The sequence below is a fragment of the Corythoichthys intestinalis genome, chromosome 14 (assembly GCF_030265065.1).
Source record: "Corythoichthys intestinalis isolate RoL2023-P3 chromosome 14, ASM3026506v1, whole genome shotgun sequence".
NCBI classification, from domain to species: Eukaryota; Metazoa; Chordata; class Actinopteri; order Syngnathiformes; family Syngnathidae; genus Corythoichthys; species Corythoichthys intestinalis.
This window is the reverse complement of record NC_080408.1, coordinates 21,891,656-21,916,102: the sequence shown is the minus strand read 5'-3', so window position 1 is coordinate 21,916,102 and position 24,447 is coordinate 21,891,656. Positions and strand designations below refer to the sequence as shown.

Genomic DNA, 24,447 nt, shown 5'->3' with positions numbered 1-24,447 from the left:
TTCGCTCCCGGCTGTTTTACTGGATTTTGACTGATTTTGCAAGGCCCACAGAAAATTCTGTTCTATTGCTATATAAACATGCAACCCACCAAAAAAAGATTACGCTCTCTTCTTTCAGCAGAAAAAAAAATTGTTCATATCTTTTTCCATTCTTTACAACTCAGCATTAGAAAATAGCTTAGTTTGAGCAATTTTCCTATTTTTGATGAAAAAAAAACGGAGAAATTTTAGCTTTTTGTAAAAGCATACATTTCAAACATAACTGACTTATACACAGCTATTTTTTTGCTTTAGTTACATCCCAAACATCTGAATAATGTTTTCCTTTTACAAAATAAGATAACAAGAAAAATAGAGCTTTTGATTGCAAAGTAACAATTTATTTACACTAGGGCTGTCAAACGATTAAAATTTTTAATCGAGTTAATTACAGCTTAAAAATTAATTAATCGTAATTAATCGCAATTCAAACCATCTATAAAATATGCTATATTTTTCTATAAATTATTGTTGGAATGGAAAGATAAGACACAAGATGGATATATACATTCAACATACGGTACATAAGGACTGTATTTGTTTATTATAACAATAAATCAACAAGATGGCATTAACATTATTAATATTCTGTTAAAGCGATCCATGGATAGAAAGACTTGTAGTTCTTAAAAGAAAAATGTTAGTGCAAGTTATGGAAATTTTATATTAGAACCCTTCTTAGTGTTATCGTTTTAATAAAATTTGCAAAATTTTCAATTAAAAAATAAACTAGTAGCCCGCCATTGTTGATGTCAATAATTACTTACCCAATGCTCATGGGTGCTGAAGCCTATAAAATCAGTTGCACCCAAGCACCAGCAGAGGGCGGCAAAATTCCATAAAACACAACAAGTGAGCGTTTCACTGTACTGTCATTTAAATCTGTCTGAGTGGGGCATCTGCGTTAAGTGCGTCAAATATTTTAACGTGATTAATTTAAAAAATTAATTAACGCCCGTTAACGCGATAATTTTGACAGCCCTAATTTACAAATAACTAACTGAAAGATGACGCTGTCCTGGCTGCGACAGCCGGTTAAACTTTTCCCCCATCGCTGTCTGTCTCATAAATAGAGCTGAAACGAATGCTCGAGTAACTTGAGTTTAAAAACTGATCCGAGTAATTTTATTCACCTCGAGGAATCGTCTAATTTTGCCAGCTCTAAGCATCATGTTTTGCCCGGACTCCTTTTAATGCGGGACAATGCGCTGACGTCACATGCGTAAAGGAAGAAGCAATTAAAAGAACCTTACTGCAGCCGACAGCCGTTACAAACTGCGCCGACGTTGCTAAAAACTACCCCAGCATGTTGTTACGGTGGTAGCAGGTAGCGTCTGATGCGTGTCATAGATATCACCTGTACGTAGAACTAGATGCGAAATGACCGACTCGGCGGCGTTAATAAAACAGCTGCCATCTTAAAGCAGTACACTTCTCAGCGCTCATAAATAAGATTAACGTTAATGTCACTCACTCACTCACTCACATAACGTTATCCCTGCGGAGGGCTAGGTTTCTATTCATTGTGACCACTATCGATGCGTGTCTAGCTTTTACATACAGGCTTTAATCTGTGAAAACAGCGCTGTAGCGTGATTAGGGTGTAAAATAAAAACTTAATAATGCTAACTGTCAATTTTAGCTCAGTAGTCATTGCTGGATAAAACACCAAGTAGCACTGGTGCCTAATGTGCTCCAATACAGCACAGCATTTATTTTGAACACTGCAAAAACTCAAAATCCAATCAGGACTTACAGTTTAGACTAACTTAAAACTTAACTAGAACTAATAGCTTGACACAAGTGGAAATTAAATTGAAACACATGGGAAAAACACCTAACTTTTAAGTGATGTGTGTTATCAAGCGTAATGACGTTTTTAGGTAAGAAATACAGTATATATATATATATATATATATATATATATTTATAAGCTCTAAATGTTTTTTGATTGAAAGCAATGAATTAGTCTTTTTTTTTTTTTTTATTTACACACATTTGAGATGCAATTTTTGGCTGTTTTCAACAATGTACAGTACATCGAAAATAAAGACATTGTTTGACTGAAAATGGTTCAATATTAGATGAAATGTCTTGTTTTCTCATCTATATTTATAATTGCTCTTTACCTAAAAAAAAAAGTTTTATCCGATTACTCGATTAATCGATACAATTTTCAGTCGATTACTCGATTAGTAAAATGTCCGATAGCTGCAGCCCTATTCATAAAGATTAATTTTTTTGAGTCTCTGCGGGTTCTGCTCTCGAGCAGCACGGACTCAAAGGCATCGTTCGCTGCACTTGTGGTCCCGGTCGTTCTGCTCGGTCGTCCGCCGCCTGGCATCCATTCGGTCATCTTCCGCCGGCGCCGTTCGTTGCCGTTGAATCGGGTTGCGGGTCTTACCAAATGCGCTACTGCCCTCCAGTGGCCAGTTTTATCGCTTTAAAATGGATTTTCAGCTTTGTGCTTTGGAGCTAAATTGAATTAGAAACCAGAGATGTCTTTTTTTTGGGCGGGGGGGGGGGGAAGAACAACAAAAAAAAACAAACGTATACGTTTTTGGGACACTGAAACAATTAAAAATAGGACGTATTTTTACGTTCTTGGGAGCAAATGAGTTAAAAATCTATAATGTTTTGTACAAATTTTTACTTACGGGGTGCGCCATGTTTTACGAGCGCAATGCACGCTGGGGGTGATGAAGCAGCTCTGTTGCTTTTGGTAAAATACTGTAGCTGTGCTCGATACTAGCGGAGCTGGTATGACGACTACCATTTGTTGGTTTTCATCTGAGGACTTGAGTTACTGATTTTTCTATTGATATACAAAAAAACAAATAACATTGTCTTTCTGTATCTCAATCATTGTGCAAAAAAAGGCATCATTATAATCTCTCGGGCAGGAAAAATACAAATAGCCAGCAGCTACTGTAGTTTAATACATTCGTTCATTTTTTTCCCCGTGTCGCTTACAGTGTTGTTAATAACGGCATTAGAATATAATGCCATTACTAACGGCGTTATTTTTTTCAGTAGTGAGTGTAATCTAATTAACTACTTTTCTCATCTTGGCAACGCCGTTACCGTTACTGAGGTGGGAAAGGCGTGCGTTACTATGCGTTACTATGTTGGTTGAATGACGCGAGAAAAGTCTGAGAGAGATGGACTCACGGAGACGAGAGAGCAGTGCAGGAGTGGGGAGGAGGTAAGGGAGTTGTGACGCCGTTGCAAACACAATGCTAGGTGGCTCCAATGATACCTGATTGTAGCAGATAGTAGCCTACAAACTACGCCCACGGTAGATATCACACAATATAGAACTAGATGCAAGTGACGGACACGGCGGCATTAGCAACATGTATAAAGAACTAGATGCTTAGTAAACAGCCGCCATCTTAAAGCAGTAGACCACTCAGAAAGGCTCTGTTGTAGAGAAACTTCCTAGCGCACCTACTGTAAGTGTTTTTATCTAAAATGCTCCTAAATCGGCAAAATCTTGACTTAAATCTATCTTTAAATGATGAAACAGTTTTAAAACTTACAAATGTCAAAAGTAGACAGAAGGGAACTAATGCAATAACGGGAGCAATTTTAATAACTTTAACGGTTGATTCACAACATTAAATGACTTCCACACATAGCAAAGCTTACTATCCAGTTATCGCAATATCTGCAATACCCCTGTGCCAAGTTAAGTTTAGGGTAAAGAATTGGGCTAGGGCCAATTGTCCCAAAAGCCATTTAAAATTCACATTGTATGACCTGAATTTTTTTTTTTTTTTTTTTTTTGGGAGAAAAAAAAACAGGAAAATTATCACCAATTACTTTGCCAAGTAAATAATTACTCTTACATTCAGGTAACTGAATGACTAACGCAATTACTTTTTGGGAGAAGTCATTTGTAACACTGGTCGCTTATAGACGTTACTCACCAGCGTCACACAGTGACGTGTCGCTGTATCCGGCCACCATATTGTCCGTCATTGTTTATCCGTATTCTCAATGGTTTCAATTTATTGTGCTATTTGTAGTGCAATTCATGGAAGCCCCGGTGCTTTCAGGCGCTGTAAACTCAATTGGATGTGTTGCCAAAAAGGCGTTATGTGGAAAAGCTTCGGTCGATCCATTCGCCAGATCCATATTTGATGCCTAAATCGATATTTTTCGACCCGCTGTCTTCGCCGTCTCTGCCTGACATCTGCTACCCTGATATTTACAACTATCTTGTCCACAGAAACGCGCATATTCTCACGAAAGTTTGAAAAACTTTAAGAGCAGCACTAAGCAACATTACCCCTGTGTGACCCTTTACTTCCAATTTTCTAAAATGGCGACAGTCAATTAAAAAAAAAGTTGACTGCGATGGCCGATGCTTCAAGGATAGGTGGATAATTGGACTATTTTTTTCAATAAAATACGCAACACCTTTGTCTGCCTCATTTGCAAAGAGACAATCGCTGTTTTCAAAGAGTTCGATGTGACGCGATATTACCAAACAAGACACGCTAACATGTACAACATTACAGGGAAGATACGCAGCGAGAAATTAAAGCAACTTGAAGCTAGTTTAATTTCGCAGCAGCAGTATTTCGCAGGAGCCCGCTAGTCGAAAGAGAACGCCACAAAGATTGTTGAAATTATGAGTTTAAAAAAAAAAATAATAAAGCAAATGTGACACACAGAAGGGCTTGCTAAAATTTGTTTAAATATATTGTTCTATGTAAATCAGCCAAGGTAGCCCCCCGCATTTTTACCACACCAAATCTGGCCCCCTTTGCAAAAGGTTTGGACACACCTGTTTAACTGATGATCCGTAGACGAGGACAGCTTCTTTCACTTGGTACCAGCTAAATATTATTCAAAAAAATAATGATGGTGGAAGAAATAAGAATCTTGAATTTGAAACTGTATGTTGTCGGCGATTAGCCTCGCAATGATCTTAATTGTGGTTGTGAGCCCAAAACCCTCTAAATATATATTAAATGCATCTTACCAGATATAAATTGACTACTACATAATCTGTGGTGATCGTTTGGTGCCCAGTTTTCTCGTGGAATTGCAGCAGTCCAGTTCGCTCTCCTCTCCGGGTCTCTCGGAATACGGTAGAACTTCAAGTCTCTCCGTCTATCTTCTCTGTTACTGCAACCAACCGCCACACATGCCTTTACCATTTTGATTATTAATGTTAACGAGCAGAAAAACACGCCATAATAGGAGGAATTTACGTAGCGGTAATGCGTAAACACGACGAGTTGACAGACAATATGGCGCGGAGGCGTGGTTGTGATGTCATGTGAGTGGGATGTATACGTTACCGTGTCGCAGGAATGCTGAAGTCTATCCCAAGATTCTACTGATGAGAGGCGGAGGGCACATGAAATACAAACAATCATTCATACATTACATTCAATTAAGGGTAGCCAATTCACTCATGGTTTTGGAGGTGGGAGGAAACCTATGGAATCCCAAAAGGGTCAAAATTAAGTAAATAAAAATAACATTTTGAAATAAATATTTTGATAAATAAGGTACATTGTGTAATATGGCCCTTGAATTGCAAAATAGGGTAATATTATCATGAAAAAGATTTTACAAGATAAAAAGCGTTTTTCACAAAGTATTTTTTTCATGTCTTTTTTGCACAATAGCCTTTTTTATTTCATAATATCGTTTTCCTTTTTTTCACCACCTGCACTTACCTTGCGACCCATGTTGATATCGCTTACAAGAAAATGCGTCTTGCGGAAAAACAATGAAATTGCGACGCTGTCATAAATAGTCGTATTTCAAGCACGTCGTCATATGTAGAGAAAAATGACGAGTCCAATTTACGTCGGATGTCGAAACGGTCGTATATGGGTGTGATCATATGTCGAGGTACCACTGCACGTATATCCTAATTATTGGTAAAGCACATTGACAACTCGGGATGCTAACAATCTCAAGATTTATATTTGAATAGGTTTTACCAGACAGTATCTTACCGTTAAAATCTGCAAACAAAAACTGTATTTCTCGACAACCAACACGTTCCCTCCCCTTTATCAGTTGTCGCACATATGCCACCGGTTTTGTCCCACTCTCGTCTCATCCCGTATTTCCTCTTTTTGATTTTGTGAAACAACATCAGCACTCTCCTGTCACTCGAAATTAAATTGAAATGGCTGAACAGGTGACATGTTTATGTCGATAGACAGTCACATTCTTGAAGCCCGGAAGTGCAACTGGAATACATCACCACCCAGAGTGCATTGCGACAGAATAGTTGAACTTATTTTCCAAATTTTATAAAAACGAAAACGTCTAGATGGGGTTTTATACTAAATTATGATGACTGATACTAACATTTATCTTTTAAGAACTACAAGCTCAAATACATAGCTGGGTTTTCGTTTAACCCATTCGCTGCCACTGACAGCAATTTACATATAATTCATCCAGCAAGTGACTATTTTTGTTAATCTAAAACAACAATCACTTTATCAAGACCTGACGCCAGACATAACATTTTGGGTTATGCAGGCAACAATATTAACATTTGGTATAGCCAATTATAATCATATTAATTTCAATCATGAATGTTGATTGTATTTTTTTATTTCTATTTATATTTTTCATGAATAAATACAATTATAAATGAATAAGTTGTTAAATTTGATATAAATTTATTATTATTTTTTTTTAAATTTCCTAGTACAGTATTAAATTAATTGCCTACCATTGACAACGATGGACATCTAATTCATTTATGCCTATTTTCCATTTTTTTTAAATGTTAAATTTGGTATAAATTTAAAATTAAGTGTTTTTTTTTTTTTTTTTTTCCCTAGTATTCAATTAATTGCCTGCCATTGACAACGATGGACATCTAATTCATTTATGCCCATTTTCCATTTTTTTTTTTTTTTTAAATTTAAAAATAATCATAAGTAAAATATTAAAAAATAGATTTTTTTTTTGTATTTTGGGAAAAAATACGTTTTTAAAAATTAAGAAATAAGAATACTTTTTTATGTTTTTTTTTTTTTTTGTAAAAGATAATTTTAATTTGAATAATTTATTAAATAAAATAAGTACCATTTAAGTTTTTTCCTTTTCTGTTTTTGATTTAATCTAAAAATAAAAATAAAAAAACCAAAAACAATAAATAAATGGGAAAATACTTTTGACTCTTTAGATGCCGTTGACAGCGCTAGACGTCCAATCCATTTTCAGTGAGAGTGCTGCTGTTTCTCCCAGTCAAAATGCTGGACGTTTAGTGCCGTCAATGGCAACCAATGAGTTCATGACACCCTGACGTACATTCCACATTTTACAGATCTGCTTGCAGGCAAACACTCATCGTTTGCCACCTTTGGGGTGTTTTCTTTGAGCAAGGATTTACAACTTTCTGATGCCCAGAGCCTCCCAGGAACGGTGTTTGTTGCATCTATTGCAATTAGGACTGAAGACATTTTAAGATTCCCCATGTCTGGAGCTTCTGATGACCCGCCCAGACTAGTCAGGACTAGTCTAGACTAAATGGGGACCAGTCTAGACCAGTTGTGACCAGCGCATGTTTCAATTAGAGCTGAAGAATGCGAATGCTGTACTTCAAAGGCGGCCAACAGACAAGTAGGAAGTGAAGATCTCACGCACAGAACGTCACGTGCCCCCCGACGTGACCTTTCAACTACCAGCGCAAGACGTTCTGATGAACTTGTTCGTTAAAGCGATTGTACGTGACAGGGTGGACAAACAACATTTCTATTTGCATTTTCAAACAACTCTTTTACCTATTGTTGCACCGATACCGATGCAAGAACCTGTATCGGTTCCGATATAGAACTAAAATGACAGTATTTGGGAGTACTAAGAAATAATGTGCCATTGCTGTGCAATATGTACTTTTCGAGACTCTGACCGTTGGTCGCCCAACCCAAGATGGCCGCCAGATATGCACACCGCTATAAAAAATGCAGCATGTGTGTCAGGTGATAGCCGTCCAATCATCTGTCTGGTGTGAATTTTAATGAGTTTATCAATGGATGTTCGTTTATTCGCTACCAGCTCTCGCTACCAGCCCTCCTACTAATAGCCAATAGCCCCTTTCACACACACACCGAAATACCGTGAAAATTGCGAGATTTAAACGGGTAGCCTTTATGTGTGAAAAGAATTTCTCAGGTCGACTGACACGGAGATTATGGGACATTTAACGGGTTGTGTCTTAGTAGAGGCGTGCAAAATTTCCGATTCTTAGATTATTCGCGATTTGGCCGTGGAAGATTCGAGAACGATTCACAAACATCCAAATTCCGATTATTGAATTATACCAGGTAAAGCGGAAATAAAACGCAGTCAGAGCGGTCTTCGGGACGCAATGAGGAACGGACCGAGAGTAAATATGTGCAGCTAATGCCGCTAGGTAAAAAAAAACAAAAAAAAACAATAATAACTGACTGCGGCCGTCAGCCGCTACAAACAGCGTCCAGTTGCTAGTTGCTACAAACATACGGCAAAATACGACTATGGTAGATATCACATATATCTAGACTAGATGTGAAATGACAGACTTTCCCGCGCTAGTAAACAGGCGCCATCTTAAAGCAGTAGACTTCTCTAGAAGGCTCTGTTGTAGAGAACCTAATTACTTTTTATCTAAAATACCCCTAAATCGGCAAAGCATTACAAAATTAAATTGCTAGGGGATTATTAAATTGCTAGGGGATTGCAGAGCTGAGGAGGAGAGTGCATCATCCATCTTTGGAAATGTATGGTTTATTTTGTTGCCGATGTTAGGGTCCGCTACTGCGGAAACAAGGTTGTACTTCAAAGCAGAAAACGAAAGAAGGTCGGCGGGGATGAATAACACTGGCCTAAGCAGTAGGCAGAGAACTGATGAGACAACAAAACAAATACAGTACACTCAAATACCAGCACAACGTAGGGGTTTTCAAAACCAGGGCAGCAGAGGTGTCGAATGGCGCCCAGCAAGTAATGTCTCGACACCCTTCTCTTGGATCGCCTAGGGTTAAATACCGCCTTGATGAGCTTGAATGGCGTACCGCAAGCAACACGTCACTTCCGCTAATTAATATTTATGACGTTAGCTACTGTTGCTAAGGGGGACACGCCACCGTTTGTCCCTAATGGGAAATGAATGGAAATCCTCATTCATTCATTCATTCATCTTCCATGCCGCTTAGTCGTGTATGAATAAGATGTTTACAGAGCTAAACCTACCAATTCTCTCCGAAAATGATGCCCCTTGTGCCAAATTCACTGGCGAAGATGTGGAAGAACATAAAAATGTTCAGTTAAAGAGATGACTTGAGTGTAGAGGGCTGAAAAAGACGAAAAAAACAAGCCGACCTAAGCATAGCCTTAGATTTTTTTTTTCGACACCTTTTTCTTACGCGAATGACAATGACATTCTCCTGTTTCAACAAGCTATCCTTTACCACCAGCCCTGTCTTTCTTATATATTATAGCCTCTGGTTGTCCTACGTCTCTGACCGTTCTTGGGGGTAATTTAGTTAGTTTTGTGTAGCGATCGCAAATGCTAGTCAGTGACAGCCAACGAACACTTTAATTTTTTTCATTGATAAAAAATCTTAATTCTATAATTTATTTACACTTCCCCCTTACTAAAATTTTTTTTTTTTTTTTTTTTTTACAACAGAAAAGGTAACTGGCAGTCAGATACAATTTAATTCTTTTCAGGTCATTCATTGTCAGACAGAAGCAGCACGGCACAACGTCACTAAAAAATAAGTTAAAAATATCAAAATGGCTTACCTCTTTGTTCTCTGAAGGAGCATGCCAACCCAACAAAATGTTTACTGCATATGAAATGTGAATGGATTCACCGAGCTGCCGTTAAAAGTCTGCGCAAGTTCATTCACTCTTCACATTTTTTCCTCCTAGTTTTTCTGTTTCGGGAAACGTATGAAGAAAACATCCTTCATACGTCATAATGTCTTGAGTCGTTTCTTCATGTTCCAAAAAAAGCAATGTGTGATCGGTATGTTCGTTTTTGAAAGATTACTGGAGAAAAGTAGCAGAATTAACATTGTTTCTATGCGAGGGCGGGTCTATAATGTCCCACTCTTGCTTTACTTCCGCTTTACGATGCGACGTCACGGTCTAAAAATAGCATGCGTGCGGTTGTGACAGCCGATGCCGACCAGAAATGACATAATGTCAGGGTTATAAAATCGCGCCAGCAGCCCTCCCCATTAGGAGTGGGAACCTTTTCATACCTCACGATATGATACGATTTGCGATATAAAGCTCACGATAACGATGATCTGACGATATAGCGATACGATTTTCGATACATTTGTCAGGAAGTCATTCTAGCATATTCTACAAAAATACTAATAAACAGAAAAACTAGCTTCTGCTCTGAATTGGAATGAGTTTATCACTAGTAGACGTCCAATCCATTTGAACTGGGAGGGTGGCAGCGTTCACTGCCATCCCCCCACTTCAAACGGGTTGAACATTTATGGCCGTCAGTGGCAGCCAGTGCCAGGCAATGAGTAATTTTGGGCCATTTAAGGTCATTTACCTGTTGATTTTCAATTACTTCCTGTTGATTTTGTGGTATTTTATGGGTCACTTACTGTTTATTTTGCGTTACAGAACAGGACGTGACCTGGGTATCACCCAAATGAATAGGCAGTCACTCAAACTTAACAGGAAATGACCTGTAAATGCCCTAAAATGAAAAGCAAGTGACCTGTAAATGCCCCGAAAATTGGACCGAATGACTGTTAATGCTCTGGTTTTGAATGAACGAACGTTCCCAGTCTAAATGGATTAGACGTCGAGCACCGTCAATGGCAGCCTTTTTCTTTTTCTTTTAAATTGACACCTTTTTAAAACAATATCTCGATTCTTGACAGGAGCATATCGATAACCTTTTGGAATACAAAGTATCATGATATATCATGGTTTCGATATTTTGTCACACCCCTACTCTCCACACAGAGAGCGCCAGTGGACAACACGGGAGTGTCTGTAAAAGTGTCCAACCCGCGTCATTCTCGAGACATCTCTACATGCGTGAAAGCAATGACGCAAGTAAATTCCGCGTCACCTTACACAGGAATTTCCCTGGATTTGTGTGTGAAAAGGTCTATAGCGGCAAAAACTAAAATTTGTTCTTCCAAGATGCACCCTCACCAATTAGTTGATCACTCGTGGACATGCAGTCCATTTGACGCGGGAGGGTAGCAACGAATTAACGTTCTTAAATGTAGGAAAAATGGCTGGCGAGGTGCCTCAGGGTGGACAGGTTGGTAGGTGCTGTGTTTCCATCATTGGGAATACGTTGACATTAAAATTAAGGCATAGCTAGCTTATTTTTCAGCCGATTTAATTTTTTTTTCACTAATTAATACAGTTTTTAGTATTATTACTAGAGGTGTGCAAAATTTCCGATTCTTAGATTATTCGCGATTCGGCCGTGGAAGATTCGAGAGCGATTCACAAACATCCAAATTCCGATTATTGAAATATGCGAAGTAAAGTGGAAGTACACAACACTCAGTGCGCCGCGCGGTCTTCGGGGCGGAACGGAGCGAGAATAGCTAAACATCATGCTTCCCATTACCCGGCCCCTCGGGTAATGCCAATGCTCAACTCACGGCTCTAGCTCAACTCATGCAACGAGATAAAAAAAACACAACAACATATCTGACTGCTGCCGAAAAGCTGCTACAAAGTACATCCATATGTTACAGTGGATATCATTTATATAGGACTAGATGCAATATAGATTTGGTAGTGTTAGCAGCACATCTACAAAAAGGTAGATGCGGGCGTTATAAACGGCCGCCATCTTAAAGCAGTTTCCCTGCAAGGCTGTTGTAGCGAACCTTCCAAGCAAACCTAATTAACTTTTTATCTAAAATACTCCAAAATCGGCAAAATATTGACTTGAATCTAACTTTAAAATAGTTTTAAAACTTTCACATGTCGAAAGTAGACAAAAGGGAAATTATGGAATAACGGGAGCAATTTTAACAACTTTAACGGTTGATTCACAACATTAAATTAATTGAATGTAGTTTAAAGCTGCTGATACAGAATGGGGACTGGAGTTTTTTATTTAATGTTATTTTTGTATATTTGTTTACTGCTATATGTTAACTTGATACTGAAATAGTAGTGTGGTTTAGCCTGAGAGTATTTTTGAACAATTTTGGAACTAATGTACAAAACATAAAAAAATTAAAAAATTAAAAAAAAAGAGAGAGAGAAAAAAAAGGAGGGGGGTGCATCAATAATCGTTTTATAATCGAATCGGAGCCTCTGAATCGTAATCGAATCGTTAGGTGCCCAAAGATTTCCAGCTCTAATTATTACTGTTTTTAATTTGATTGTTGTTCATGTTTTTTGATGCACATTAAATGTAAATTCATGCGTCAAAGGGATATTAACTCATTGACTGCCATTGACATTGAGGGGCAGTTTACATGGCGACTCTGCGACACAAAGACGCAATGACTGAGTAGCGGACTTGCCTCGCGTGCATATGGTTTCGGCGAAGATGGAAGGTGAAGTCGGAAAATTCTGAATCCAGCCTCCAAAGTGGAAGAATTCGATTGTGAGGGATTGAGGGGGGCTTGCTCCGTATGAATATCAAAAACTCCCGCGTTGCAAGACCGTGCCGATATTCTCAGCACTCGTACACGTCACACTGGGCGTGCGCAGTGGTGCTACTAATCATTAAAAACGGCAAATTTGGCGGAATGTCGGCTTTAATTTACTGTTTTAATAATATTTTTAAATTAAATATGTTGAATGTTTCCATTTTTGTGCCTTTTTGAACAAAAGAAAAATACCATTGCTTCGAGTGGGCAGGCATATTTTTTTCCCAGGCTGAGCAGCTTGTTGGGGTCAAAGTGCATCATTCGCTGTCACCTTGTAAATCTGCACTGCCCCCTAGGGCCTGGCATGAATACTATATCGGTTTCATGAGGAATTTCGAAATTGTTCGACTGGAGACGGGCCCATATAAATGCAAATTTGAAATTTTTCGTATTCTTGGAGAGTCACCATGTAAACGGCCCCTGATAGTGATGATGCACTAAATATGATGTTCTAATGTTCACATTAGGGCTGTCTCAATAAGATTTTTTTGATGGTTTATTAGTTGGCGATCATTTTTACGATGAATTGTCTAATCGTGTTATTTATGGTTTTATTACTCTGGGCATTGAAATTTGCATTAGAAAAAAATGCACTGATAAATGTTGGATCTCTGTAAAGTATTTCACTCTTTTTTTTTTTTATAAAGAAAAAAAAAAGTTTTAATTATTATTATTTATTTATCATAGACCACCAATCCATTTGAAATCCACTTCAAATAGATTGAACGTGAACTAGTGATAAACTCATTTAAATTCTCAGCAAAAGGATAAATCAAGCCACGTAATTGGACGTCTATCACCGTCAATGGCACTGAAAGACTTAAGAATGCGCTGGTGGGGGGTGACGGCGTCCCGCTGGGATTGATAACGAGGTCACTGACGTTTGTTCCTGACACCCGGGGGCTAAAACACTTCTTTGGTGGTCTCTTGAATTAGCTCACATACTCGGCACCTGCGGCCGTCACATGACTCTGTAATCTCCTGTCGGCCAATCGGAGCGCTCGCCTCTCTTGTTGCTCAAACAGACATCAAAGTGTGCTTTAGGTTTGGTTTCGTGTGAGTGTTGTGTGCGCGCTTTTCCAACAAAGATGGCCGCCACAAAGAATGTGGCAGGCAGGGCGAGAGTTGTCGTGCGTGACTCTTGTCGCGATGTCACGACGGGTCCCAAACAATTGTCGACTGTTAACCCGACGGCTACGCCGACCTTTGACCTGCGTCCGCCGCCGGGCGCCCACGCCGACGCTCAAAGCGTTCTTTGATTTGTTTGGAATGTGGTGAGGTCATCGGGACATTCGGTGCCCCCCACCCTCTCTCCTCCCACGTGCTGAGTCCCCCCCTCCCACTACCCATCCTCTCCCTCCTTGGAAGTCATTCCCAGGAATGCTTATCAGTAAATTCCCCCTCGAAAGTTAGGAAACAGGCTGGAAAAAGACACAACAATAGGTAGAAGCGAATTGTTTCCAGCACTCCAATAATCTGTTTCTTCTCAATGAATGAACTTATTCAGAGGTGGAACAATGATCAAATGGAAAATATTTATTTATCTTAAATAGGTGATTTGATATCTATATGTCAATTGAACTTTGTCCGTGTGTCTGTGTTTTATGGACTCCCAAATGGCTTAGCGTATTTTGGCGATATTTTACACAATTGTACATTATGTGTCTGGGAGTGTTCTTAGATGGGTTTGATCTCCATGGGCCCCAATTTAATGCAGGAAATTAATTCGAAACTCAAAAAATTAGCATAGAAAAGACTAATGTTCACTTTTTCACCTGAGCAATGCTGGGCCATCCGGCTCGATAAATCCAACCAGTATACATTAAAAAAATCATGGGGAACCCAATATTTTGAGGTGTCTTATGTGTAGATGTGCCGATTACCGGTTTCAAGGTATACCGTGGTATGAAAACATCAAGGTTACAAAACCGCAAAAATTTTCCGTCATACCTTCCCTAAGGTATTAGCTATTTTTTATGTCCCAAAAGTGCATGGAGAAATCCCTCGCTTGCAGCTGTAAAGGCCGAGTTATACTTCCGCGTCAGACCTACGCCGTCAAGGAAGAATCGAGTTACGACCCTACGCCGTAGCCTGACGCGCGCATCTCGATTTTTCTAACCTTCGCGTCGCGTAGACGCGTATGACGTAGCGAAAACGGACTGTGATTGGTCCGCTCAGACTGTTGTTTCCGGTTTACCGCGAAAACACCGCCATTGTAGAATAGAATCAAACATTATTTTCTACACGCAAAAATGCACCAAGCCGACGGGAGTATCATCGAACAGCAAGTCTCGTCAAGACATTATTATTGTGATTGCCAAATGGCAAGGTCGGCGATCGGAAAAAAAAAAAATGGAAGAACCACCGAGACGTGGGTGGTCGGAATCGAGTGGCCACACGAAGCGGTGACCCAGTCGGCCAAAAACTGCCAACTTTTTATCACTTTATGTCGTATTTTTGGTTGGTGCACTTCATCATTTACTGTGTACATATGTTTCAAGTATATGAAGAATAAAGCACAGATTTGGTGTCAAAAGAGTTGTTTTGATCTTTAATTTTCAATAACAGACAGTTCACACACACAATACATCATCACTGATTGAGAGTGCCTCGGTGCTTTTTATGAGCAAGCCTCCCAACACAGTTTGGGAAGTTCCCTAGACGCCAGAAATCTGCTATGGCTTCCCAGTGGCTGGTTGTAGGACACGGCAAACAAATCAGGCTGGAGGGCTTTGCAGACCTTGAACGCAGTGCTCGACGCCAGTTTGAAGCTAGCCGCCACAGCTAGCTCTCTCCACCCGAGTCTTTAAAACTCTCTGTGCGGCATCAAAAGTCGGCCAGACCGCCTCGAAACCGTCTTCTGCGTCGCCTGCCCGTCAACATTTGTATGTTCAATATTTATTCAGTGTTGATGAGCAGAATATTTACTTTCAAGAGTTCCATCTTGCATTGTTTATTTTTTCTCCGACTAGCGGAAGTAAACAAGCATGCCTCAAAACCGTACAAACATGACGCTACATCCCTCTAGTGGCTTGGCGGTGAATTACAGAACAACGCGTTCCCTCACCGCAGAACTATCGAATGTCGAATGACGCCGTAGTCGCTACGCCGTCACCGCAACGCGGGAGTATAACTCAGGCTTAAGGCTCAACCCTCCCCCACCGGTTGTTGCTCAGTGTCGGTGAGTCAGCTGTGCTACACGATGGCTGGAGGAGGTGAAACTCCTGAACTTTACCTCCATCGAAGAAAACCAAATCGCTGGTATGGGAATACTTCTGCTACAGAAAAGCGGCTTAGAGGAGTGCCTAACGACATGTAAAACATGTTTGCGGAGGGTGGCTGCCGAGGCTACCTCCAATATGATTTCGCATTTATGCAAATTAAAGGTTAGTTAACACTGTCATAAACGTTTCCCACCAGCTACGACTGTTAACTCATGTTTAGTGTGTTTAGTAAGGGTGTAACGGTACATGTAATAGTATTGAACCGTTTCGGTTCGTGGTGCTCGGTTCGGAACGGATGCGTACCGAACGGGTTTCTGACGTAATATAACCCTTACTTTTCGAGGCTGTGAGTCGATCGGGTTACAGTTTTTTTTGTGTAGATTATATTTACTCAGTCTTCTCTACTATAACAAGGACCAACACGGTAGGACAGTAAGAAACGTCAACGGCGCGACAACGTGGCCAATCAGCCAATGCACACCAGTCGCAGTGCGGCCGCGTGTTAGACGCGTCCCAGAAGCGGCTCAACGCGATGCAGGTGAAAAGAACTACAGAGTTTATTATTTGACATGAGATGCGGCCCCCCTGCGTCAATACTACTAGCTAACAGACCGGGCACACCGGAAGTCACTCGTGTAAAAATACGTTGGATCCGGGTAAGTTTTCAAACTAATATGCAATCGTAACCTACTTTTTGAGTCCATCAGATCTCTTGAGTGGTAGATCGGGGCACAGTTGACTTGTCTTTGTTGATTTACAGTTGTCTTCTCTGCTATAATAATAACCAACACGGCCCCGTGTTTAATACAAAACCCTCCTACCACAACAAAACAAGTAGGAACTAATATTCACATAAGAACTAAAGTTATACAACATAAAATAAACAATATAAATTAATACTACATCACATTTGTAAAATATAAACATATAATAAAATAAATAATAGCCCATTTAAATAAAATAAATTGAAATGAGCTAAAACCCCTGTAATTGAATAATAAGAATAATACACAGATCCTGCTTACACAATTAAATTTATTGATTTTTGTGTAGCGCTTTAACTTGAGAAAATCCACCAATAAAGCTTTTGAAAACCATAAGAAAAAAAAATGTTTCATTGAGGCATTTCATTTGTAAAATACATGTTAAAATCTTTGTCATTGGGAATGCTTTTCTCTTTAGCACAGGACTTATTTTTTCTTCTTTCTTTCAGAAAGAAAGCTGACCAATACGCGGGGTCTGAAAGGCAAATTGTTGTTGGATTATTATCTTTAAATACCTGCTACTTTTTGAGCAGAATTCTAGCTTTGTATAGGCTAATGTTCCTATTGTTGAAAGCACAAAAGTGTGTGATGAAAATCTAGCACATTTATATTTTGCATTATGTTTTCTTACTGTACCGAAAATGAACCGAACCGTGACCTCAAAACCAAGGTACGTACCGAACTGAGATTTTTGTGTACCGTTACACCCCTAGTGTTTAGTGTGTCTAGCCGTGGTAAAACATGTGTTTTTTTTTCTCTCTCGCAACTGTCTGTGTTGAGAAAGAGAGTATGTATAATGTAAACATGATACGAGTCATACACATGTGCTTTTTATGGAAAATAATTCAATTATTTTTGTTCTGATGGTAATAACGTTGAGCTGTGGCAGTGTTGCTGTGGGTTTAGGCTCACTTAAAGGATGCGTTTATTTTAATTTTATTTAGAATATTTTATTTTTTTAAATAATTACTCTGACTTAGCAAATTAGAACATCAGTATAATGTTAATGTTTTTAAAAATAAAAATCTTTTTCATTGGAAAAGTTTTTTTTTTTTTCCCCCCAAACCCAGATATCTCAAAGTAACACATTTTAGAACTATAATTGCAACACTGTGATAACTTTTGGCTTAAGGTTTTCATACCGCCAGAATATCATACCGGCAAATGGCTACTTATGTGTCAGTTTAACAAACCTTGGCCCCAACATCCCAGAACAAGTAGCATGCCCGGTAACGCCGGACCATACGGCTAGTGTTAAATGTTTTTGTTATGCCATTCCAGAATGTAAATTGTTGTCAGAATTTCCCATTTTGTCCAATTGAGGACACTAGGGCGACCATTTTTGTTGTTTTCTGTCTGGCAGCTGTTTTGAAATTTTTTTTTTTTTTTTTTTAATTTACATTTTTAAATAAAATAAAAAAGAAGAACGGGGGAAAAAACAGTAACAGTATGCAACACATGCTACATTTACATTTTTAAATAAAATAAAAAACAATGGGGGAAAACTGTAACAGTATGCAACATATGCTACAACAGTTCAGACTTTTTTTTTTTGTTTAAATAAAAAAGGAAGAATCTTTTTATTTTATTTTAATAATTTATATTTTTGGGGTTAAAAATAGACCAAAAAGGTCAAAACAATGAATATTGTTTAAAAAAACAAAAAGGAAAAAAAATGACAATACTCTTAAATTTTCTTTTTTTTTAATTTATTCATTTAAAAAAGAAAAGGAAAAAACAGTAAATATTCGCTGATTTCTCTCGATGAATAAGGAGGGCTACAGAAATTTTAACACAAATTTATTTTAGCTAGAAATATCGATGCGCATGATTTACTTTGGCAGGCAACACAAAATGCAGTGGCAGGCCAAATCTGGCCCCCACGCTGCGAGTTTGACACCTTTGATTTAAATCAATAAAAAAATACGAAGCAATTTAGAATTTTTATTTTGGTGCAATTTGTTACGAAAAAATTTCACACATTGGAATGAACACCATTCATTTTACCAAAACAGCTTATTGAAAAGATGCTCATATTGATTAATGTTTTGAATTTTATTCAATTTCGGTTTCTTGAGCTTAACCAGCTGATATTGGTCTAGCACTAGAATGCCCAGCAGAGGCCGATTTGGCCTTTTCCATGGCAAATCCTCATTAACCAGAATTCGCTGGGACTTCTAGTGCTAGATCGATGAATCTTTACACCCCTGCTTAATTGGCTGCCATTGACGGTGATAGTTGAACCAGATTTGTTCTAAAAATTAGATGTTCTTACATTGACCTCACAGTCACTGATGTGTTTTGACATATGAATACAGAAGCAATTCAGCTCTTATCTCAAGCTAAGATGTCTGAAATCTCTGTGGAATAATCGGCCAGTGTTGAAATAGCAATCTTTTTTCCTCCCCCGCGGGCCCTCTCACTGTCCTTCCGATGCCCCGCCCCCCTCCACATGTGACTGGAAGGTAGTCTCGTGAAGAAAAAGTTCTTGTCAGGGCTTGTCTTGTCTCCCCCGGGGCGAGGAGGGGGGCTCAGTCGGGGGTCCGCTCATCACAATAGTTAAAGAGGAAGGCGCATGCTCCACTTGGACAATGTTTCACAACTCTGCGCCATTCCCTCGCAATATGCAGCACACACACAATATGATGTCATATTCAAGCTTCCTGTCATAAAAAAAGCATCCAATCAGCTTTCTTCTCATTTTGAGACCCCCCTGGGCGGCCCCCACTGTTTACACAGCACATTCTTCGCAGACACTGGGCCTGCTCCCACTCGTCAGGTATGCTTGTCCTCTTTGTCACAAAATGGCCGCTGGTGGCAAGGAACAGATGTTCACACGGGACATGAGGTGGATGGGGATGATGTCATTATGTTTGCTTTTGGTGCTGTAATTTAGCGTTTGGTTTGTCAAAAGCATGGAGAAGTATCGATACTCAAATGTTGTATCCGGACCAAATAATTGATTGTATTTTGTTTTTGCATGACCACAGGTCACCAGAAATTTGTTGTCAGGGGGTTAATTTGATTTTGCACTATTCTTGATTGTAGGCATGTGTCGTTATGATATTCTGACCGTAGGATAACCTTTAGCTAAAATATCATGGTTTCACAGTATTGCAATTACAGCTCTAAAATGTGTTACGTTCAGATGTTTTTAAAAAAAAAAATTTTTTTTTTAACTTTTTTCCATTGACCATGATTTTTATTTTTCAAAACATTAAAAACGTAACATAAGTATAATGTTTAGTTACAATAAAAAAAAAAATAATAAAAATAATAATAATCTAAATAAAATTTAAATGAATGCAATCCTTCAGGTGAGCCTAAACCCACAGCTTAACATTATTACAATTGGAACAAAAATAATTATTTTCTATAAAAAGTACATGTGTATGACTGGTATCATGTTTATATTATACGCACACACTCTTTCGCAACACAGACAGTTGCCAGAGAGAAAAAAACATATGCTTTACCACCGCTAGACACACTAAACACGCTGGAGTTAACTCTCATAGCTGGGAGGAAACATTCATGACAGTGTTTACTAGAGCTGTGAATCTTTGGGCACCTAACGATTCGATTACGATTACGATTCAGAGGCTTCGATTCGATTATAAAACGATTATTGATGCACCCCCCCTCCTTTTTTTTTTTTTTTTTTTTTTTAATTTGATTTTTTTTTTATTTTATTTTTTTTATGTTTTGTACATTAGTTCCAAAATTGTTCAAAAATCCTCTCAGGCTAAACCAAACTACTATTTCAGTATCAAGTTAACATATAACATTAAACAAATATTCAAAAATAACAGTAAATAAAAAACTCCAGTCCCCATTCAGTATCAGCAGCTTTAAACTACATTCAATTAATTTAATGTTGTGAATCAACTGTTACAGTTGTTAAAATTGCTCCCATTATTCCATAATTTCCCTTCTGTCTACTTTTGTCAAAGTTGTATCACTATTTCATCATTTAAAGATAGATTCAAGACAAGATTCTGCCGATTTAGGAGTATTTTAGATAAAAAGTTAATTAGGTTTGCTAAAACAGAGTCTTCTAGAGAGGTCTACTGCTTTAAGATGGCGGCTGTTTACTTACGCCGGAAAGTGTCATTTCGCATCTCTGTTCAATAATAAATGTTCTAACACCGACGACGTCTGTCATTTTGCATCTAGTTCTACATATGTATGATATCTACTGTAGCCGCATGTTTGTAGCAACTAGCAACTGGGCGTTGTTTGTAGCGGCTGTCGGCCGCAGTCAGATATGATTGTTTTTTTATCTAGCGGCATGAGTTGAACATGATATTTACTCTCGGTCCGTTCCTCATTGCGTCCCAAAGACCGCGCTGACTGTGTTTTACTTCCGCTTTACCTGGTATAATTCAATAATCGGAATTTGGATATTTGTGAATCGTTCTCGAATCTTCCACGGCTTAACCGCGAATAATCTAAGAATTGGAAATTTCGCACGCCTCTAGTGTTTACTAACCTTTAATTTTGTATCAATTCGAAATCATATTGGAGGTATTGCCTCCTCGGCAGCCATCCTCCATAAACATGTTTTATATGTTGGTTGGCTCCTCTAAGCCGTGGCCGTCTGTAACTTTTCTGTATCAGAAGTATTCCCATACCAGCGATTTCATTTTCTTCAATGGGGGGAAAAAGTTCAAGAGTTTCACCTCCTCCAGCCATCCTGTAGCACATTTTTGATACCACGGTATTTGTCGGTATACCTTGAAACCAGTCATCGGCACATGTCTACTTGATAGTCATGGCTGCCATTGACAGCGCGAGACACCAAATCCATCCATTTAAGGTGGGAGGGATGGCAGCGGAATAATTTCAAATACATTGGACGTCTAATAAGTTGTAAGAAGTATCTACGTATCAATACTGAAATGTTATGTCCGGATTTAATATTTGATTGCAAAGGTATCGATAACCAGTTTTTTGTTTGTCGCACGACCATGTCACCAGAAATTTATTGTCATGGGATAAATTAAAGTTTTCACTACACTTGATGATAATGGAGGATATTTTCATATTTTTCTTGTTAACTCATTGGCTGCCATTGAGCCGTTCAATCCATTTGAAATGACAGGGACTGCAACGAATGAACGAATGTTGTCAAAGTGTTTGACGTTGTCGTTGCTATTGTGAGTTCAAACGTTAGCATTTAACATTGTTTTGTCTACCGGCAGGCAAGGCTTTCGACATCACCTACGTGCGCCTCAAGTTCCACACGAGTCGGCCCGAGAGCTTCGCCATCTACAAGCGCAGCAGCCAGGATGGACCCTGGACGCCATACACGTACTACAGCGGCTCTTGCGAGAAGACATACGGCAAGACCAACCGCGGTTTCATCCGTACCGGCGAGGACGAGCGGCGGGCGCTCTGCACCGATGACTTCAGCGACATATCGCCACTCACCGGCGGCAATGTGGCCTTCTCCACGCTAGAGGGGCGCCCAAGCGCCTACAACTTTGATAACAGCCCCGTGCTCCAGGTGCGTGGGACGCTAACCCTTTCTTCGCAGGAAGCCCTGACCGCTTCCTTATTTGAGCCGAGACGCCCGGTTGCCTATTTCGGGCCTTGCGTGACACGTCTGCTGGGGGCGGGCCGTAACACCTGCGGTGGCAACGGCGGCGTACACGCGGTGGCAGGTTTCACTGCCTCCGTTTTAGACTGCCTGCCCGCCTCCCGCTGATATCCAGCTGTCAATTAAAGCAGGCTAAAAGTGGCCCGTGGCCATCAAGAGGTATAAAAAAAGACCAGTTATTTCCAATTCAAATCCATGTTTAGTCCCGAGAAAAGTTTTTCACATTTTTCAAAAAAAAAAAAAAAAATTCCCAAATACGTTTAATTTCAAGTGTTTCAAACTCAATTTAATGGGGGCCCGCTGGTAATGGTCTGCGTGAGTCTGGGTTGCATTAAGGATGCAGAAAAAGCAACTAAATTTGCGAATGAATTTTGGCTAACTTGTTAGTAAAAACACTACTGTACGTTAGCATTAGCTTGAGCTATGTTAGCCCATAAGAGATTTTAAAAAACCACCAAATTCCCAGGCAAAACATGTGCCGCTTCGCTAATTTCTTTTTCCTTATCAAGATTTATGTTTACCGTATTTTTCGGACTACAAGTCGCACCTAAGTATAAGTCGCACCAGCCATAAAATGCCCAACAAAGAGAAAAAAAACATATGTAAGCCGCACCGTAGTATAAGTCGCATTTTGGGGGGAAATTTACAAGATAAAATCCAACACATAGAACAGATATGTCATCTTGAAAGTTAATTTAATCTAAAAATACAATAGAGAACAACATGCTGAATAAGTGTACAATGCATGAACAACGAAACGCGACCATACTGTCCTCACCAGAACGCTACGGCTCAGTCCTGGCTATACAGTGAGCTAAACTCCCAAATGACGATGCTGGACGTCCGTATAATTTGCTGAATCAATTTCGTCCACGATACCAAACAGGTTCGCATCAATGTACATAAATGTTAATTAGGCGCTATTACACCAATGACACAAACGGTTAGCATGTGCTTGCTAGCATTAGCACATCGTTCAAACAACCACACAACTGGCTCTAAGTGTCCGATCGCGGGTGGAAAACACTCAACAACAACAACAGAAAAGATGATCCACACAGGCGTTGCCTCTGTAGAGATATTTTACAAGCATAAACAATGAACGTAGGTTCGCAGCCATGTCTCTCTCTCTCTCGCCCACTCGCTCAGACACAGACGTTGCGTAGCTCTCCGTCTTCTTCTGGCGTGTGAGCGCTCTTCTTCGCGTAAACAAGTGCAAGTGCGCCCCCATGTGGGCGTGAAAGCGCCACAAACTAAAAGCATGCATTTCAATATAAAAAAGTCAATGATACAATTGAACACACATTGCCAAAGGCAGAACGCGAACTTGGCCATAGCTATTAAGAGTTATTCAGATAACTATAGCATAAAGAACATGCTAACAAGTAGAGCTGGGAATCTTTGGGCACCTAACGATTCGATTACGATTACGATTCAGAGGCTCCGATTCGATTATAAAACGATTATTGATGCACCCCCCTCCTTTTTTTCCCCTCTTTTTTTTTTTTTTTTTTTAATGTTTTGTACATTAGTTCCAAAATTGTTCAAAAATACTCTCAGGCTAAACCACACTACTATTTCAGTATCAAGTTAACATATAGCAGTAAACAAATATACAAAAATAACATTAAATAAAAAACTCCAGTCCCCATTCTGTATCAGCAGCTTTAAACTACATTCAATTAATTTAATGTTGTGAATCAACCGTTAAATTTGTTAAAATTGCTCCCGTTATTCCATAATTTCCCTTTTGTCTACTTTCGACATGTGAAAGTTTTAAAAATATTTTAAAGATTTAGGAGTATTTTAGATAAAAAGTTAATTAGGTTTGCTTGGAAGGTTCGCTACAACAGCCTTGCAGGGAACTGTACTGCTTTAAGATGGCGGCCGTTTATAACGCCCGCATCTAGCTTTTTGTAGATGTGCTGCTAACACTACCAAATCTATTTTGCATCTAGTCCTATATAAATGATATCCACCGTAACATATGGATGTACTTTGAAGCAGCTTTTCGGCAGCAGTCAGGTATGTTGTTGTGTTTTTTTATCTCGTTGCATGAGTTGAGCTAGAGCCGTGAGTTGAGCATTGGCATTACCCGAGGGGCCGGGTAATGGGAAGCATGATGTTTAGCTACTCTCGCTCCGTTCTGTCCCGAAGACCGCGCGGCGCGCTGA

The 24,447-nt window shown here is 39.3% G+C and overlaps 1 protein-coding gene across 1 annotated transcript in view; it reads left to right on the top strand.

Annotated features, from left to right (window-relative positions):
• The window catches only part of lamc1 (laminin, gamma 1), a 74,505-nt gene that overhangs the window by 3,212 nt on the left and 46,846 nt on the right, over nucleotides 1-24,447 (top strand). The window contains exon 2 of the mRNA XM_057857619.1: nucleotides 21,876-22,180. Within this exon, the coding sequence (XP_057713602.1) occupies nucleotides 21,876-22,180 (305 nt within the window). The remainder of the gene's footprint in view (nucleotides 1-21,875; nucleotides 22,181-24,447) is intronic.